At 41.1% G+C, this 20,558-nt stretch overlaps 1 protein-coding gene across 3 annotated transcripts; it reads right to left on the bottom strand.

Annotated features, from left to right (window-relative positions):
• Positions 1-424: 424 nt before the first annotated feature.
• GPALPP1 (GPALPP motifs containing 1) lies at positions 425-20,522 on the bottom strand. 3 transcript variants are annotated; one of them, XM_061457324.1, is made up of 8 exons: positions 20,377-20,522; positions 15,340-15,481; positions 14,249-14,350; positions 10,331-10,439; positions 6,471-6,605; positions 6,097-6,261; positions 5,591-5,713; positions 425-3,657 (listed from the first exon to the last, which is right to left on the bottom strand). In XM_061457324.1, exons 1-8 carry the CDS (start codon positions 20,459-20,461, stop codon positions 3,439-3,441), a joined length of 1,080 nt encoding a protein of 359 aa, XP_061313308.1. In that variant the 5' UTR covers positions 20,462-20,522; the 3' UTR covers positions 425-3,438. The 3 variants fall into 3 exon arrangements, with proteins under 3 accessions (XP_061313308.1, XP_061313309.1, XP_061313310.1); XM_061457325.1 differs by having other exon boundaries at positions 5,591-5,689; XM_061457326.1 differs by lacking the exon at positions 6,471-6,605.
• Positions 20,523-20,558: the final 36 nt, after the last annotated feature.

Below are 20,558 nucleotides of genomic sequence, written 5' to 3'. Positions count from 1 at the left end.
ACTGTGAAGTGGCTGTTGTGAAAAGACTAGCTCTGTGTTCATGTTGTGACTGAAAACAACAGAAATGCCACATGTAGGGGAGTTACAGTTGAGGGTCACCGCTTCTCATTCAGGTGCCAGAGCAGGAAGCATGAGGAAGATGTGCTTCACAGGTGCACAACGGCACCCCCCACTAGTGCTCCTCACTGACTTCAGCTAACAAGACACCACCTTCATTAGTGAGTGAGCATGAGAGAAAAATCCAGAGCTGGTGGCTGGCAGACACCACATAACATTAGGATTCTTTTTCCCCAGCCTATAAACTGCTGCACACTGTTCGTAAGGTCAGAAAATCACATGCATGAAGTTGAGAGTTAGGCAATTGCACAATTAGAAACTATATGCACTGTAGACAGGTGAGGCAGCTGAAAGATGCACATAAAGGTCTCTCACATTCTGATTTTTAATGCCAAATTACTCTTAAATCAATGTAAAATTTATAATTGGAAAGAAATAACAAAGTTTACATTTCAGAAACTAAACAAGCCCTCAAAAGCACAAGCAGCCCTGGACTCCTGGAGCATTTTGAATCTTCTTTCATGCAGAAAACCTCCGTTCCTACTGGAGAGAAACATGTCAATGTTTCACCTCAATGTTTCTTTTGAGAAGGCTATTTTGACAATGCCCCTTTTGTGCTATCACCATGACACTACCAAAGCCTTAAATAAAATGCATTTGTATTGATGTTTATTATTTGATAAACACTTCATCCAGGAAAGCCAACACACAGAGCACATCCGCTGCCTGCAAGAGCGGAAGCGAAGAGTAACCCTCCATAAATACATGTTTAAATGAGAACACCAGAGATTTTCCTCAGGTGACAGTATCGCAATACCATATTCCAACAAAATTTTCCAGCTCAAACATCATGGTAGCGCAGTATTTTGTCCTGAAGATACATACAAACAAATCAGTAAGTTCTCTTCATATAGCTTTATTGCTTTTAATTGTTCCTTTGTAAAAGCAGACTCAACAGGGTTAAATTTTTGTTATTAACATAGAATATTCCTTAAAAATAAACACCCAGTTTATGATACACCTACCACAGAAGCCTTTTTATTGAATTCACTATGAATTCCACACATATTTAACTTTTCAGAAGGAAGGGACCATAACTCTTGAGCAGAAATTTTTACCATCAGTATTAACAGAGGACATCTGCACCAGCAGAAAACAAAGGAAGTGCTTTAAAATCTAGGCTGATGGGCTTCTCCCATGCAGGAAAACCTCCCTGAGGAAACAGTTTCCGGATATGCATGGAGTCGATACACTGTGACACACGCTGGCAGTGCAGCATAGCAATAGGATCCTTTAAATCTGCATTGGGAGCCGGTTACCAGTAATGCTACAAAGTAATTATGGGGAGGAATTTCTTTGAGGTAAATTCTGGTTTTTCAAATGAGATTCTGAAGAATCGCCCACTAACATTTCTGCAGAAACTGTTTATAGCTTGTCCAAATTGTAGAGGACAACCCATCTTTTCCCCCAAAAGCTTACAGAGCTTGTAGTTTACTGAGTTATTGCTTGTTCTAATGACTGTTGGAGGGAATGGTTTGGCGTCAGTAAAAAGATTAGTTTATGTATTAATGCAATTCAATAGTTCACTCAATTTACACAACATAATGAAAAGCTTAATCTTAACTCTCAAGAATTCCATCTTCCCCCTATCTCAAGTTCATAACAGGGATTTCATTGAGTCTTTGAGAGGCTGCTTCAGAGTGGAAAAAAAAGATGAAGCAGATGAGAGAACAAATTCCCAGCTCACATCAAGGCTTCACTAATTAGAACCACACATCCCACATGGAGGTGTAACCTACTGCCACACAGCTGTGCAGGATCTGCCTGCACTCCTGTTACTACAGCTCCCCTTTCCAGCAACACCACAGAGCCTCCACTCCATCACATCCTTGGAGGGGGCAGGAGACCATGATGGGATCAGAAAGGGTAGCAAGCAGACAGCAGGGATGCAGCTGGAGGGCAAGGCCTGACCATCTGCCACATGTGATGACCAGTCCTCAGTCTGGAGGGGAGAGACTAAAGAACAAAAATGGAAACACAGCATGTAACAGCAACAAAATCTTAATACAAACAGCCCTCATTCCTGCTACAGATGTGTCTGAATGAGGGATGCACAATATCTGAACTGCACAACGTGCTCATGAGAGCAGCTCTTTCAGCATAAGGCAATGCTTGATAGTTGATTTCTCAAGGCAGTAGGGTATCCAAAAGTGTATAAGGATCATTTTTGTCAACCATGGAGATTTAGCCAATCATGTGATGCTCACCCTGTCATTGCTTTAGTTGCCTAAAAAACTCCCAAATATTCCTAATACTGCCTTTCCAATTTAGGAACCTACATTTGCTGAATTGCTAGACATGTTATTTAACCCCCAGCTGCAGAGGAGCTCCCAAAAAGGGGAAGGCAACAACCCACGAGTTAAAAAAACTTAGCAAGGCCTTGCTTGCTGGGCTAAAAAAGCATGGGGCACTAAGAAAAGCCTGTTTTATGGGAGGAAAACTAAAAGGTGCTTGTTTAAACCTTCCTCTCACCTCAAAGAGAAAAGACTCAGGAACTGAGTTGATTAAAACCAAACCTAGTACAAAGCCAGTCCCACTTCTTCCTGAAGGTAGCAGATTTTTCAGATGGCAAAATGAATTGTCTATTTAAAAAAAGCAGAACCTAAATATATTTTATGTAATCATTGATTTGCGATACTGAACATTCTCAAAAGACTTTGCAGCACATGGAGCCTGTGCCTTGGGCTCATGCACATGGGCAATAAAATAAGACCAACTTTTTAGCCACTTATTTCTGGGGCTTGTGGGGCCACTGCTTCATTAACACAAACCAACCCAGACACTGTCTGCCATGGTAGCCTTTTTACAGTAAATCTCATGGTATTTAACACACAAAATATGTCACATTTCTGAACAAGTTGCCAGCATCTCTCATATAAGATTACTTTCATACACAGATACTCTCAATAACTCCTCAGAATGGATCCCAAACATTACTCAAGAGAAAAAGGATGTAAGTGCAAGCCTAATTTTAAATACATAACACAACTCTCCCTTCAGCTTCATCACATACACACAGGAGCTAAAGGAATCTACGAATCAAATGTAGAGCTCCTTAATACCTATTTAAGTATTTTTATGCTAGCAAAAAATATCTTAATGTTTTAAAGTAGCAAATTTACATTACCTTTTTTATACTAGGATTATCCTTTACCAGTTTAACTTTAGTAGAGATGATCCTCCTTAACAGAATATTTACAGACAAGGAAAAATAATTAAACATCAGGATATTTATTTTGCATAGAAATATTTACAGGAAAATACTTAAAAAATTAAGTATTCAGACTTTCACTGACTTCAAAAAAGCTTCATGCTTATATGTTATAAAAACATATTGCCTTTACTGTGCTCAAATTTACTATTCAGATCTCTGGATTTTCTTATAAGAGCTTTCTTTTGTGCTTCATCAAATCGATGGACTTTGAGATCCTGGTCCCGGTCAAAAGGCCTTCTTTCCTGAGGTTTGTTCTTTTCTTCAGATGCCTTGCTCTTTAGCTTTTTCTGATGTATGTCCATCAGAGATTCCGACCTCTTTGACTCCTGGAAAAATGGGAAGAAGGAAGAGGAAGTTAGTATTACAAGCATCAACAAGGGAGAGAAAATCCAAGTAGAAAGGTTGGAATTAGGAAGGCTGAAAATTCCAGAAAAAAAAAGACAGCTTAGGAAGTGTAAAAGAGAATGATACATACGCCATACACAACAGAGCAGAAAGCACGTATAATCTTCTCTACACTGAATAAAATACAAACAATCCACTGATGTTAAAGATACCCATAAGGATGTTGAATCTCTGCAAACTGTGGAGATTAATTATAAAAATAATGCAAAAGAAATACAAAAGTTGCTCTGCCATTCTTAGAGTCAAATACAGACAACATATCAAGAGCACAGGCTCAGTTTCTGATACACTTCCCCAAGCATCTGCATTTGGTCACTGCTAAGGGCAGCAACAAGCTAGATACCCTTCCGCTCTTACTCTCATGTGTTATGATGTTTTAAGGTGTGCTCTCTTTAGTATTTGAATTGCCTGTTGCAAGCCTAAGGACAGTCACAGGTTTGAGCTAGAGCACATTTTGCCACGTCACATACTTTGGTTCCATTTATTAAACACGCAATCCAGATCAAATATTACATAAAACTTGTGCTGATTTCACACAGGAGCAGGATAGTTCTCACAAGGCTACGCATCCCCTCCTTTACCTACGTGTATTTGTGTATCTCACAGCAGTCAATTTCTCAGACTCTCAAATCATTACAGACCATCCAAAAGATAAGTCTGAACCAACTCTCTCATCAGAAAGAGCAAAGGGTGAGCAGCTCTGTTTCCTCATGTCTAGGAACAAGACATCTTTATTCCAGAGGTTCACTTTCCCTCACTCCCTGTGCAAACACTTCGTCCCACATACAAATAATAATTCATACATAGCATAAGAAATGAAAACAGAAAATGGGTAATATTTATTCATGGTGTAACTGCATCAGTGCTGACAGCATTGCGCTAGAGAATGTATATGGCAGCAGCATTAAAGAACTAACTGTAAGAAATCAGTTTAAGAACTAAAGCTCCTGAAAAGAACTATATTCAGAATGATAGTGGAAACAGACAATACAGAAGGAATTTAAGGCAGTATGCTAATAACTCTGGATTTGCCAGCCTCTAAATCAAGAGGCACATGTGATTTAATGTATGACAATTAAAAGTGCCAGATAAACTTAAATCATGTAATATAAGCCAAGGCTGTGATTCTCAAGAATTATACTCTCAAGAGACCAGACTGACTTGCTGAAGGCATCAGGCCTTAAATAAAGGACGAACAGGAACGAACAGGTGTAAGGCACCAGTCCATATTCTCTGGTGAACAGGGCTGGCAGACAGAGAAGTGGGAGGGAAGTTGACATGGAGTTCAGATTTCTAGTAACCAACATCAGCCTGTGAAAATGGTCTCCTTCTCCAGAGACTGAGGAAAAGTTCAAATAATAATGTTGCTGTAATGAGCAGTTAATGTAATTAATTAAGAAGTATAATTAATGCATTGACCTGCTTAGCCTATCAAGCTTCTTTTGGGTTAATGCATATTTTGTCCTATAAGTTAAACTTTTACTACTGTTTTATTCCTGGAAAGCTGGTAACTTGGTGAAGCAAGCTAGTATCTGAATGAAGGTTGTCTACTGCCAGCAACCATGTCCTGATGTGAAGATGATTTAAGGAAAACCCACCTAAGACCAGCCAATACACACAAACCCCAACTCTGTAACACTGTTTTCAGCAGCCGTCGGCTGCCCCGATCCTGCTCTTCTTGAATTCAATGGCAAATGTTCTAATGACTTACGCAGCATTAGGTTTGGGCACTAAAAGGGAAGACTGTAGTAGCATCATCATGGAAACCAGCAGTGCTAGGAATGAGAACCAGAATAAAAGTATGAAGAATTAAAAGAAATGCAGGAAAAGGAAGTATTTTGCTATCACACTTACATTGTATGAAGCCACTTGCTCAACAAGTCTCTTATCTCTCCCAGATAACACGATTTCTTCATCATCCTTACTGGTTGACTTTTTTGCCTCTTCTCTTTCCTGATGAATAGAAGCAATCACATGCTACAGTAATGTCCGAAGGAAAAAAGTGAGGAAATCTATATTTACTTTAATTAAATCTGAAGGTTAGAGGCCACAATAGAGGCCACCAGCTATTTTTTGCTCAGCTTGATAAAAGAAGAACAACACACTGTAACTGGAAATTGAATGAGCTGATACAGAGTACCTGACTACTACAGAAGGAAGAAGGAATAATGAGTGTCAATGTTACTTAAAATCATTATTTCCTTGCCCTTACCTTTAAGCCCCAATTAGTAAGTTTTGGAAACAAAGGATAAACTCAAAACAAACAAATTTAATTGACCAGCTCAGGGAATCTTTGCTTTCACAGAATATCAACAGCATCCACACTGCCCACAGGTGTACGTGGATGAGTAAATGCTCACCTTGGCTTTTCTCTCTCTGTCAGCTGGAGTATCTGTCCAAATAGATCTATCTCCCGATTTGTCATCAGCTCTTCTCTTGAATGTTCTTGGGCCAAATCCAAAGCTTTTCAATTCAGGTGGAAGCTCTGTCATCCATGATTCCCTGGTAATTTGCTTGGGTTCATCCTTTATAAAAGAAACGGGTGCAGAGGAAGAGTAAAAAGAGCATAATAAAGAATTGCTGTCTGAATCTCTTGGCTTCCAGCAGAAATAATGAATTTTTCTTGAAAGATTTATTGTCCTGAGCAGAACTGCAAATGTGTTCACACAGAAACAGGCAAAGAAAAAAATACGCTCCAGCAACAAAATACTAGAAATTAAGAAATGCAACTTACGCTGTCTGCTGAAGTAAGTTTTTCCTTCATTCTCTGAGCTCTGCGTTCAAATTCTTTAGTGACATCAGACTCCACTGGTCCTTTTGCAGGCATTGGGCCTATAATATCTTCTTCTTCCTCACTACTATCTGTTACCTTCCAAAAATAAAACATTTCTGTCATCCAGAGCTCTAAGACCATCAAGAAACACTTCAGCTTCACAGGATTAGAATGATTTTATAAACCTAATGCAATGCACCTGCCAGGCAACTAAAACCTGGATTAAAACTCCAGATTAGACCTGTTCTAGTACTTTAACGTGGATACTTAGTGTCCATGGTTCCAAAGGCATCATCTCATCTGAAGCAAAACAGCTGGTTAACACGGGGGCAAAGTCCTGCTACTTTATGTTCTCTGCATGCAGCCATGTAGCCCCTGTGGCCCCAGGTAAAGTTGCAACACACAAACTTACATGTTTGATACTTTGCGCTTCACCATCACTAGCAACATTTGGATCAATCTCTGGAATAAGGATCACAGCTGTCTCAAGTTTAGACTCTGTAAGGGTGCTAGGAAGAGTTGCATGCAAGCTACGGCACAGTAACATGCATGGTACTACATCCCTGGGTGTATAGTAATCTGCCAGTCTCACCTGTTGGTTCTGTTACGCTCTTCTTCAAACCCTTTCAACATCACATTCCAAGCAATTATTTGGAGAATGGCTCCAAAAACCCAAACCCCAAACTTTGAAAGGCACTAGGTGTTAATAAGACCCTTTACGGATGCCAGAGGTTGTACTGAAAGCTCACACGTCCCTTCAAGTTAAAACAGCACAGATGTGGACAGAGGCAGAACTAGACATGAAATAATGACACCACAGTGCTTTGGAAGCAAAGCTGAGGTACCCCGCATCTACAAAGTGAAAAGACTCAGCTACGGCCTGAACGTGTGTGATAAAGCAACAGGAGTAGGATGAGGACAACGCTGTACAGTCAGGAAGCAGAGAGCATTGTTCCAGAATATAAGGTGGTAGTAAATGAGTTTCAAATGAAAGATGGCTGGGGGGAATGGCTTGCTTTTGTCATGCCAAACTTCAGTTACCTGGTGGGCATCTTAAATCAAGACTGGACATCATCAGAGAATGTAGCAGCTCAAGAGTGATGAGCAGTAGAAAACCAGTATCAGTATCCCTCCATATAAAATAAGGCTCATGAGGCAGAGGTGACCCAGTGGAGGATACAATAATGGAGTACAGAACCTCACTGGAAGAGTTACCTAATAGGAGCATGGGGAATGGAGGTCGGGTGAACAGAGGAGGAGAGAAGGAAAGTTATCCATATACTGAGTTCAAGCCTAATACTTCAGGCTGCTCATAGCTGGCATTTCTCTGCTGTAGAGGGATTTGTGCTAAGGAAGACAGGAGATGTGAAATTAGCCACTTCACTCTTGTGTGCCATTTGCAACAGAAACACTGCTCCAAGCTGGTGAAGCCAGTTGGCATGTCTGCCTTTTGGAGTCAACGGAAGTACGAATGGTCAGAAAGGCAAGCTTCAGGGAGCAAGAGACACAGCTTCATGTGGCTATAAACCACAAGGTGCAAGAAGAGGCTTAGCAAATTTAATGGCTGTATGACCAATTGCATCTGAAAGACTGAGAAAGGTAATAAATAGCTGCTCATTTATAAACACCATCAATGTAGTGTGGTAACACCAAGTTCTCTCATGATTTTTCTCAAACACATTTACATAGCCAAGCTTTCACTGATTATCTACCGCTGCAATATTGCTTCAGCTTTTAGAGAATGGGATAACTGCATTTTCTCTCTCTTTTCAAAGAAGGAGCAGGTGGAGAAAAAGAATAACCATCTTGAGAAACCAAAGTAGTAAACCACTTCCTTCTTCTGTGTACAAACAAATAAAAATGCAAATATATAACACTTTCGCAACAAATAGTAGTGTGAAGTAGTTGAGAATGAAAGACAAATCTCATGCTGAGTTTTAATTGAAGTGTGTCTCATTTCCTTTCTCATGTCTGAAGTTCAATTCATTCCATTACCACCTGCATCAAACAAGATGAAATTAAACGAAGATTAAAAAATACTGCCTTAAAGTTTAAAGGGGAAATCAATAGAAGGTGAAAAGTCAGCATAGAATAAGCTGCTTCTAAAGATGTGCTAGAATACAAAATAAATAAACAACCTCACTCATATTCAAAGGTAAAAGATAAAGTATTATTAGGAAGAGGAAAAAAAAGTAAGCCAACAAAGCTGATGCTAGATCTATTTAGGATTAAAACAGACCTTTACGTTTGCAAAATATACAAGCAGGCCACTTTTGACATCCCTGCCTCAAGAAATCTGTCATTATGATAAATTGCTTGTTATTTGGAGTTGCAAGACGATGAGTATCTTCAAAATGTCAGACAATCATCCTTCATGAAGGATTATGGCAACACTTTGCTGTAGGAAGCTAGAGAATGATGCACCACACAACTTCTAACCAAAAAAGTAAAGTTCCAGAGCAGCCATTGCCTCATTCCTCCCTAGCATGCCCCACAGTGGCTGGGAGTTAAACTTCAGAATGTAAGTATTTTAGAAATAAACACAGTAACTGTTAATTCTCACAAGGAATTAATATTTAATTATAGCATGAGAGAGACTCAATTGCGTAAATGCTGGTATCCAACATGATTTTTGATGTCTTAGAGCATCCTGCCTGGCTTCAGACGTGCTGCTCAAGAAGGATGTAGGCTTCTCTCTAAGGTGCTACTCCCTATTTGCCAGCCTACTGCAGACAATACAGATCATTTGGAATGGTGCTAAAAGGCCCTGTTGAAGGAGCTGAATCTTCCCCATACTTCTGGTTGTATTTTAATCACAGATCTTAGTCCTGAATGTTCTTTAGGAGTACACGCATCATTTTGTGGCTAGGGCTTATCAGCTATAGGACTTCTAACTAGTTTTTACCCAACCTGATGAGAACAGTCAAAAAACACGACCCAAAAAATCGTGTCAGCATCACTGTTCTGCTCTACTTTACTCCCAGTTACAAGTATCATCAGACTATTGATAAGAACAGTTAGCAACACCATGGCATCATTCTTGATTGCATCCTTTCAGATACACTTAGTTAACACATCTACTAATAAACATTTTTAAGGAGGCGAAGATATGCGAAATACTCAATCATTTTGCTCCCCAACAGCAACAGAGTAAAAGCTTGAATTATAGGTAAATATTTTCATTTTTACAGCTTGCATTACTTCTTTCATGCCTTTAAAAATTTGAACTTTGCCAAGATGTTCACTTGTGAAGGATATCACACCAAAAGAAATAAAAAAGCACGAGGAAGTGTTACTGTGACTGCAGTTTAGGATGCCTACATCTCTTGTGTTCACTGAGTGCAACATGTCAAACAGCAAAATCACAACAAACCAGACCAGCCTTTTTCTTTTTCAAGGCTTATTTATGCTCTAATATTTGACTCAGGCAAAAAATATGCCAGACACTGTAAGTGGCGAGGAGAAGCAGACAGGCCAACCCAATATGGGTGATAAGCAAACTTCTACTTTATTTGTGACGCAGTTCACACATATATAGGAGTGGTATTCAGCCACTCCTTCTTGGCACAACAGTATTGGTTAGCCCCACACAGCTTCCTCCACATTCTCCTCCCATGTCCGGTCTCTGGTTACCTGTGGGGGCCACCCCTGCCTTGCTCGCACAGTCCTCCAGGGCTCTATGGTCCTGCTCTTAGAGTCATTCTGCAAGAAGACACTTTCTGGTTTAAAGTTAAACTGTCATTGAGAAGTATGTCTAGTAGACTTTTTCAGGCTCCTACTGATAGCTTGTATTAAAACAAAAGGCTTCTGTTTCCACAAACCTGGGTATGGAATTCTGATGAAACAGACGGTCCTATGGAACATCTGCTATTCCCAGTGTCCTGTGAAGGTCTCCTAAAGCCAGGAGGTAATGCAGGACCTATAATGGGCCTTGAAGGAACAAAACAAAATTAATTTATCTTCAACTGGGAGACAGGAAAAACCCAAGAAGTAACATAAGCAACATAGACAGTACTCTCAGTGACAGCTTTTCACTGTTTGCTGCAGGAAAACATGTAATAGATTAATATAAAAATTAAATGTAGATGAGAAATGCAATTCTCCTTCTTCCCCATGCCAAGTGTGCCCCTATGCGCACACCACAGAAATAACTGAGTAAGAAGAGTTTCTCCGTTCTCCAGGAGGACCTCTGCAAATAGCTGGGATGCAAGAAAACCGGGAAAGTTGCGGCATGTACTCAAGGAAATCCACATTTTTCTTCCTTCAGGAGACTCAAGAACCATGAAAGGTGGGAGGTCAAATACACACTACTCTTTCCCTAGCAACAAAGCCAATTTTGTTCTTTCTTGTCTTGCACCAGTTTTGCTGCCCTTCAATAAACAGATTCAGTGAACTGCTCTGATTTTAAATTTATTTTCTCCTGGAGTGGGGATGAGAGAAGAAGTTTTGTGATCCCAAGTAACTTCACTGTTGTTTTTTTTTTGCCGCAGCTCAGCAAGCAGGAAATCTGATTGTCTCCAGGAATACAGAAAGGTGAGAATCTCTTTTCAGTCATTAAAACAGTTCAAAGTATACTACAGACTGTGTCTGCAGCACGGAAAGACTTTTTTTTATACAAGTTCCTCTTAATAATCCACCAAGATAATCTTTAAAGCTAATTAAACCCCCAAACAATTAACACCTGAAGAGATATCCAAGTGGCAGTATCCTCACAATGCATCAGCAGAGACTTTATTATGATCTTCAGTTTCTGAGCTTTAGGGCAATCAAGCGTAACACAACATGAACTGAATTATGCTAATTGTGGTCTCCTACTAAATCCTGCATAATCTAATCAGTACAGCCCTGCTGTAAGTGATATTACTGTCAAGATTTGAAGATGGTAAATAAAAAGCAGAAAGTCCTGTCAGAAAGCAAATCACAGACAGATACAAGCAATAAAAGTGAGCTCAGGCCAGGACAAGGGCACTGGTAAGGTTTCAAACCTAGACGAGAGGTCTGGGTTAAATTTGAAGTTCCACCCCCACCTAGCTGCTGCAAAAAAGAAGCAGCTTTTACTTTCCTCCATTCCTTTCTGACTACTTCCTTGTTAGGGCCATATTTTAAAGTCCCATTATAATTTAAAGAGACTGAATTTAAACCTATGCAGATATGGCCAAAATAATCTTATTTTAGCATACAAGTATGAATGGAGAATGAGAGACAGTTAAACCAAACTATAAAAAAAGCTTTCTACTAAAATATATGAGAACATCAATGCTGTGGGCTGTATCTGTGCAACCTGCAAAAAAGAGCACATGTCAAATAATGTGCCTTGCTTCTGTTGCAGCCCAAAGGCTCTTCCAAAGAATGGAAAAACAGTTCCCATTGTCATCCCTCCCACACTTTCCATTTCTATGCTTTTGTTTTTCACATGAATAACACTGTTGCTTGGGTCTTCCCTCAGCAACACATGGCTAACATGACTCTTGACAGTTTCCTGGATGTCCAAAGACTCTCTGAACAGGTAAAGTGAATCTAACTCTGTTAAACACATTCTGCTGCTGTTGGCAACTTCTCTACCTATATATGTATTTAAAAAAAATCACCCCAAAAAACCTTAGCATGAATTAAGCTCTAATTTAAGGAATACTGGATTTCATATACAGCAAAAAACTCTTCCCTGTTGTTGGACCTGGAGCTCTTGCTAAAGGGTGTTTCAAGGTGGGCATTTCAGCATTCCTCTGATGTGTAACAACATTTTTTAAGATAACTTTTGTTCTTTACCGTGATGTGTGAATACTTTGGGAATACTTATGAGTGCCGCACTTCTGTCTAGCATTGCTAAACAGCAAAATCCTTTCCAAAGTCGAAGGAAAACCATTCATGTATATATTTTATGTTGGAATGATTCAAACAATTTTTAACAAGCTGCGAATTCCCACATGAGCTGCTCCTAAACATGAATATGTTGCTTTGGCAAGTCTGGAGAAGATGTAACAGAACAAAAGCTTTTCTAAAAGAATGAGTATGTCACAGCTAATAAACATTATGTCTATACATTAAAACAAACAGCTGGCATTTGCTTCAATTATTCGTGGTTAAACAGTGAGCTACCAAGTTGCTCAATGCTCAAAGCAATGCAGCAGGGAGATAGTTAACAGCATGGTGTCTACACCCTGCACAGCTTACATGCCTCAGTGTGTCAGACTCCCAGGTGTATGGGAGTGGAAGACACACAGAGCTCTAACCACATCACACATTTCCCACCTACTCAGGGTGCAGAATGGCTCTGCTCAATCTGCCTTCTGTGTGTGCTAGGAGCAATTGTATGGTGAGCTAGGACAAAAAAAAAACCTAGCAAGCGCCTTTTACTGCTTTAATCTTTCACACTCTAGACACAGAGCAGACTCCTGCCCTCTGAATGTAAATGCCCCCTGAATGTAAATGCAAGTTACCCAACATTTTGGAAATAAACTGCTAAGTGGAAGTAAAAGTTGGGTGACTATACAAAAAAATATTATATGATGGGTCAGCACCTGCATTATTGCTCATCTCTCTAACCTCCAAACTACAAATTGCCTCTTTCCTTCCTCTTTTCTTTTGCACACTGACATAAAATTTTACTACAGGAGTGGTCCTGTCAAAAATCAAGAAAACAAGAAGGCTACCACTGCTGATATTAAAAGCTACAAGTATTTACTTGCTTTATTAGAGATCACATTTTAGTGATTTCCTAGATTTTACGATCAACAATTATGCATATGAAACAGAAGAAAGAAAAAATATTACCCTTGGGACCACCAAATGAGCCCACTGAGCATGACAGCCACAATTAGAAGAGTTGGTCAGTTATAGCAAAGCGTAACCAGACAGATACAGAAAGGATACTTACACAGCTCAACAACAAATTGAGTCCCTTTCCTAGAAACCGAAAACTCCTACCTGATAGGCAAGTATTGATGCATTTTATCTACCAGCTCTTTATTGCTCCGAGTAAGGTAACAGTGATCAAAGGACTTCCTTGTACCTTCCATCAGTAAGTGTCCCCTTGGAAGTGCCAATTTCACTACGGATTATCATTTCAAGTTATAGAAAGAAGTGCACAGATTAATGTAAAGACTAGAATGCTGTGAGACATGGTTAAGTTCTGCACAGAAAATCCATAAACAGTTGTTTGGGTTTTTTTTTGGGGGGAGGGGGGAAAGTGTTTTATAACTGCATGCAAACTAACAGAAAACTTTCTGATAGAGGTTATAAATAATGTTTATTTTCTTAGACCTGAGCTCTTGCTTTCTAGAAACCTACACAGTTCAGATTAGTTTTGTACCTGGAGACTCAAAAACAACCCCTGATGCATTAGCAAATGACAATTCCAATAACCTGCATTGCACTGCACCACACAAAAGTTAACTGCCCTACACATTCAGCCCAGAATTAAACATGGAACCGAGCCCTTGCACCTGTAATTTGTTTTTTCTGCACTGATCTGAGACCTACCATAAGAAATAGATTTTGAATGTCAAATTTCCTCTGACAACTCAAATTTTTAATTTTTCTCTCCACTCAGGACTAGGAGGGCAGTGTGTTCTATCTCAAAGGAACGCCATTCCCGTTCTCAGAATGTGGAGGAAGCAACTCTAATCATCTGAACCTGAAGTGCACAATTGGAAGTGTTCTGTAGTAGCGCAACAAAATATTTTACCTTAAATAACCATGTTTCAAGGAAAAGAGTCCGAAAATAATTCAACTTCAATTACCTCTCTGGAGAATCATCCTGTTTTTTAAATCCAGGAGGAAGAGCAGGCCCAAAAAAGCCATCATCATCATCATCATCATCTTCCTGATTTCTTTTTGGCTTTCTGCAAATAAAAAGATTTCACTTAATTATTACCTCGACATGCACAGCAATTATCAACATTTTAAAAAGGAAAAAAAAACCTTAAAATTATTCCAAGCAGTCCTATGTACTAAATATCCTGCTGTTACCAAGGAAACAGTGCAAAAGATCCAAAATAATTTGAAGCAATTAAAGAACTGGGAGCATAAGCTTCACTCCAAAAATGCTTTGGCATTTGAAAAAAACATTAAGAATGCTTTTGCTGTAGATGGAAGAGCAGTGTAATGTTGAAATACCATTTTCTAGTCACAAAATTTTAAATTCAACACCTTTTTCTGCATTTTTATACACTGTCTGCATTTTGACTAGTAATTTCCCCAGTTCAGTTCTAATTAACTGAAAAACCGTGAAGTAAAACAAGAAAAAAGTGAGTAATATTTACTCTTAAGATGGCATAACACCCTTCAAGTGCTTTATACAAGGCGTATCACAAACACATACAAGTTCTTAACACAGCAGCTGTAAGTACTCAACCCCACCAAATGTGAGTATATGCACACTCTTGTTATTTGCTAAACAACCCATGTTTTTTCATTAGAGTTGACTTATAGACATAAATTCATGCCTATAAACAGTTCTTATGACCTTTCAGTGAGAAGTAGTATACCAGAAACAGGGTAAAACTCAAGTACCGACTACATACATTATAAGTGGTGTCTGACCTTAGTATAACCCAAGCAAAATACTAAGGATTTTATTACTTTAATGGCAGAATTAATGTAAAGACAGAGATCTGATTGCCCAAAATAACTTAATTCCACTGGAGGGTGTCAGACAGGTCAGCTGGACATCCTTGACCACAAAGAACGTGCAGAACATGTCATGAAGTTTCACACAGGTACAGGGTTTAAATTTTTGTTTATATAATACTGTCCCCGTCTCATAATTTATACAGAAATATTTCATTTGCAATACAGTGTCAATATACAAATAACCAAAGAATACACTCACTTGGGTGCTGGATCTCCTATCTCTTCTTCAGAATCTCTCTTTGTAACTCTGGGTAGAGGAATTGATTCCGAGTCATCATCACTGTCAGGAGTTTCTGAGCTACAGCTGCTTTTATAGCCTGGAGGCAATGCTGGTCCTGCAACTGAATGTCCCAGTATTTGGGATACTTAGTACACATTTCAAATAAGTATGATCTATTTTGGTATTCCCAAAACATCTACCTGGAATTAAGTTTATTCAATCATTGTTCTGTCTAGCATCTAGAGAAGACAAATAAACTTCTAGAAGTTACTTTTTTCAGCATCACATTTCAATGAACAACCCCCCCGAATTAAATTAGTAAATTACTAATCCATTACTACATGAGTGTCTTCTGGAACGGGATTAGAAAGCCATTTTATCTATCAACTGATTCACAATACATATGGCATGAACTGGTATATTTAAAAGAAACTATCACCTTAATAAAACATTTGCATACTACTGGTGAAGAATCACTCCATTTGTGCATACACAGCATGGGAGACCATAGATTAGTGAAATTTAATTGCCAGCCTGCTTTAGGAATGGTTTAGCAATTACGATTATTCCCAGTTCAGCAAAGCATGAACAGCAAGCACAGACTTAAGTACTCTGCTGAAAAAAGGGATGATTTAGGCATTCAGACTTCAAAGAATCACTACTGTCAGAAGGCTGGGGCAGTGGATGGAGCTCTCATCATCCAGTCAACCCTTTACACTCTGGAGTATGAGGGGGAATATCCCAGCAAAGGAAAGAATTAGATGCCAACACTGCTAACAGGCCTGAGCCACTTTTGGCACTGTCTCCACAAGAAGGCACACTCTTTACTTATTTGGATATAGTGCCATGTACGCTGGGTTCAGAAGCAGCTTAGCTACTGATCCTAACACCAAATGCCCCCCAAATGAGACACTGTGTTAACACAGACACCCCCACCGGCTCAATCAAAACAGAGCCAGCTGGAGTAAGCAAAGACCACCAAAGGCCCCAAATAAGAGGCCTTCCCACACCCAGGGCCAGCAACAATTTACACAAACAACACAAAAAGACATCTGATATAACGGAGATTTAATCCTACTGAAGATTCAGCATCCAGAAACACAGACACTGTTCCTCCTTTTAGTATTTCAAGCACCGAGTCCAAGACTGACAGGACAGAAAGAAGCTTTGGTGAGAAAAGACATGGTTAGCTTTATGAATTGTCAAGAGTTAGATGAAAAGATGAGGTGGAATAAAACTACACAAATGAAGGGTACCAGGAAATTACATCTTCAGATAAAGAACTATGACTTTTTGATGGTTCAAAATAAAACCTGATACAGACTGTGGTTCCATTGTTAGCTGACAAAGGCCAGGCAGAAATTGAGTCCTTTGAGTGAGCTTCATAAAGCTTTTACTGATCTTTAGCACAAGACACAGAACAAGGTCAGTCTATTAGTTACAAAGCATCCCGACAGATCTACCACTTACTTTGTTTTCTGTTTTAATGGGAAAAACTTTAACCAGGATATACAAATCCATTTCAGCACTAAGAAAGAAAAAAAACCCGCAACACCCCAGCCTATAAAGGTAAAGTAAGCTCAAGATGAGAGGGAACCAACAAATCAAGGATAAATAAGAATAAAGGCTGCTATTAAGAAGTCTCCCATCTTGGTATGAGAAACACCACAGGATAAAGAGCACTTAAAAACCAGACAAAGCCTGAACAATGGCTTTCTCCAGCTACCTGGTGCCCTGATATCATGAAAGCAGAGTTTTATTTGCTCTGAACACAGACAAGTAAGAGAAGGCCTCGGACTAAAAGGGGCAAACTGAGAGATGCAGTTTGAGGAGCCTGACACTGCAGAGGAAGAGAAAGATAGGGAGCAGCTTTGTGAACTGGAAAGAACTCATAAAACCAAAACTATTTAAGGAAGAAGACTGGTCCCACCGACGTGTTGGCTAACATCAGGGTTAACACACATGCTTCTTATCCCAATTCCTCTTCGTTTTGACGGCACAACCCTTTGCGTGGGCTATGCAATAAACTGGCTCAGGGAACTTAAGAGCATAAAAATAACACTGCAAAACCCAACACTCCCCTGAAAGAACTGTTTCTTCGTGAAACTGTAGTCTAAGCAAGGCTAACCAGAATCAAAATAAGAGAACAGAGAATGGTTCACAAAGGGAAAATGGCATTTAAAGCCTGTGGAAGGAAAAGTCCTTGGACATGGTGAAAGAAGTGGTGGAGAAAGAGATTTACGAGAATGGGGATTAAAAATTACTATGGTCCTGGTGCTGATTGAGACTCTTATTGATTGAGACTTTTAATCAGTACAGGTAAGGATACAGCAATGGATCAGGGTAGGGAGCCAAGGAAAGAGTAGAAAGGAAGGAATAGGAATTGCTATGCATAGGTTCTAGAGGCAAAGAAAGGAAAGGGTAAAGAGGGGGGCCAAGATCTAATGAGAAGTCTGTGAAAGAAATTCCCTGGAAGACATGGAAAAGTGAAAAGATACAGACCAAAGGAGGAACAAAAAAGAGCTCAGGCCCACAGCTCACTACAACCTCCTTTCAGGCAGTTGTAGAGAGCCATGAGGTCCCCCAAGCCTTCTCTTCTCCAGACTAAACACCCCCAGGTCCCTCAGCCATTCCTCAGCACACTTGTGCTCCAGACCCTTCTTCACCAGCTCCATTGCCCTTCTGTGGACCCCCTCCAGCACCTCAATGCCTCTCTTGTAGTGAGGGGCCCAGAACTGGCACAGGATTTGAGGTGCAGCCTCACCAGTGCCAGTACAGGGGGATGATCACGGCCCTGGCCCTGCTGGCCACACTATTGCTGATACAGGCCAGGATGCCACTGGCCTTCTCGGCTGCCTGGGCACAAGCTGGCTCATGTTCAGCTGTCAATCAGCATCCCAGGTCCTTTTCTGCCAAGCAGCTTTGCAGCCACTCTTCCCCAAGCTTGTAGAATTGCATGGGGATGTTGTGGCCCAACAACCCCAACCAGCATTTTGCCTCATTGAGCCCCATACCCACCATCAACCCAGACTGTCCAGATCCCAGATCCAGAGCCCTCCTGCTCTCCAGCAGATCAACACTCCCCACCAAATTGGGGTCATCTGCAAATTTACTGAGGGTAGAACTCAATCCCCTCATCCAGATCATCAATGAAGATATTAAACACTGGCCCTAACACTGAGCCCTGAGGGACAACACTAGTGACCAATTGCCAACTAGATGTGATGCCATTTACCACCACTCTTTGGGCTCAGCCATCCAGCCAGTTTTTAACCCAGCGAAGAATCCACCTATCCAGGCCATGAGCAGCCAATTTGTCCAGGAGAACACTGTGGAGACACTATCAAATGCTTTACTTAAGTCCAAATAGATAATGTCCACGGCCTTTCCCTCATCAACCAGGTGGGTCACCTTGTTGCATTTGGCACCCAAGAGGGCAAACTACATCCTGGGATGCATCAAACACAGCACAACCACTGAGATGAGTTAGTGCAGCCTCACCTGGAGCACTGTGTGCAGCTCTGGGCCCTAGAATTTAAGAAGGATGTGCAGGTCCTTGAATGTGTCCAGAGGGTTGTACACCTGGACAAAACGTGGACACAGCAGGCTGAATAACCTAGACTAGATATTGCCAAAACACTTGGTATCACAAAACCACAGTCTAATGGTAAGTTTGACTTATGTTGTTCAGTGGATTCATACACAATGTAGATATCTGTATCTCATGTATGATGTATGAGAACGCTGGTGTAAGGAAACTAAGTCATCACCACATATATCATTAGGAAAAGCTGCATTATTTCAGACAGGCGTGTTAGTCAGGACTTGAGTGGAAAGCCAAGCTGCGGACCTGGAGCTTGATGTTGCTATGGGATTGCTAAGGCAGCACCTTGCTTTTCCTTCCTACTGCTCCCTCTTCTGGATTAAAAAATAAGAAGAGCAGATGAGCACACCAAACCTTTCCCATTGGAGCTGCACTGTTGGGAATAATTGAATGTTCACTGAAACACTGCCAGTAATTGAACATACATACACTAATGACTTGAGGATGGATTAAAGGCAGGGAGTACTAACGCTCAAACTGATACTTCCAGAGATATTACAGCATGTATGGGTTTACAGTGGGGGTATCCAAGCACCACTGCAGAAGAGCCAGCCTGGCAGTCAGCTGGCCCCGGAGGCATCCCGCTGCTGTCAACACCAGATACCCTAGGAGGTGCAGCACCACAGCCTCATTGCTCACAGGCCAGCTCCAGCTCCGCATCCTGAGGGAAACTGACTAGAACATAGCAGTTTCACAGGTTTTGGTCTGACACAGGAAAACAGGAGGCAAGACCTAATCACTGCCTTGTTTTATTTTTCTACCCACTAACTTCACACTCGGAGCTACTAATGAACACGGGCATAAAAATGCAGGAAAATAATAAACCCATGCAGTATTAAAAAAAAAAAAAAAAAAATTTAGGCCATTTCATGTCTGCAGTACCACATCATATGAGTACCTTTTTATGGAATCACGGAATAGTTTGGGTTGGAAGAAACCTTAAAGCTCATCCAGTTCCACCCCCCCTGCCATGGACAGGGACACCTTCCACTAGACCAGGTTGCTCCAAGCCCCTTCCAGCCTGGCCTTGAACACTGCCAGGATGGGGCAGCCACAGCTTCTCTGGGCAACCTGTGCCAGGGCCTCACCACCCTTTTAAAGAAGAATTTCTTACTAACATCTAACCTAAATCTACCCTCTTCCAATTTAAAGCTATCCCCCCCTGTGCAGTTCACCACATGCCCTTATAAACAGCCCCTCTCCAGATTTCTTGTAGCGCCTTCCCGCACTGGAAGCTGCTCTAAGGTCTCCCGGAGCCTGCTCTGCTCCGGGCTGAACAGAACACTGCTTTCCCTTGAGGAAGGCACTCTAACACCTCCCCGTGAAGCTCAGCGCCCCCGCGGGCCGACCCTGCAGCACCCGCTCACCGCGGCCCCGCCGGTGCGCACCGACCCCTCCGCGTCCCGCCTCACCCCGGCTAAAGTCCTCATCCGGGTCCGGCTCTGCGCAGCGCGGGAAGCCGGGCGGCAGCTCGGGACCGATCAGCTCGCGAGCCATGGCGAGGCTGCGCAGCGCGCATGCGCCACAAGGACTCCACCTACTCTCCTCCGTCCAGCCCCGCCCCTCCGCCGCCACACTTCCGGCGCTGCGCTAC

Source organism: Pezoporus flaviventris, unplaced genomic scaffold (genome assembly GCF_033815535.1).
Source record: "Pezoporus flaviventris isolate CSIRO_AGI_PZ_B2104156 unplaced genomic scaffold, CSIRO_AGI_Pfla_v1 ptg000025l, whole genome shotgun sequence".
Classification (NCBI taxonomy): domain Eukaryota; kingdom Metazoa; phylum Chordata; class Aves; order Psittaciformes; family Psittacidae; genus Pezoporus; species Pezoporus flaviventris.
Note: the sequence above shows the minus strand (reverse complement) of the source record. Positions and strands in the feature narration are given on the sequence as shown.

Excerpts from the sequence above, each read along its gene's own strand:
- GPALPP1 (XM_061457324.1), bottom strand. The coding sequence starts at position 20,461 with ATGGCTCGCGAGCTGATCGGTCCCGAGCTGCCGCCCGGCTTCCCGCGC. Across the intron at positions 15,482-20,376 it reads GGATGAGGACTTTAGCCGGG|TTGCAGGACCAGCATTGCCT; the intron begins GTGAGGCGGGAC and ends TGGGACATTCAG. Across the intron at positions 6,606-10,330 it reads CATCAGAATTCCATACCCAG|GTAACAGATAGTAGTGAGGA; the intron begins GTTTGTGGAAAC and ends TATTTTTGGAAG.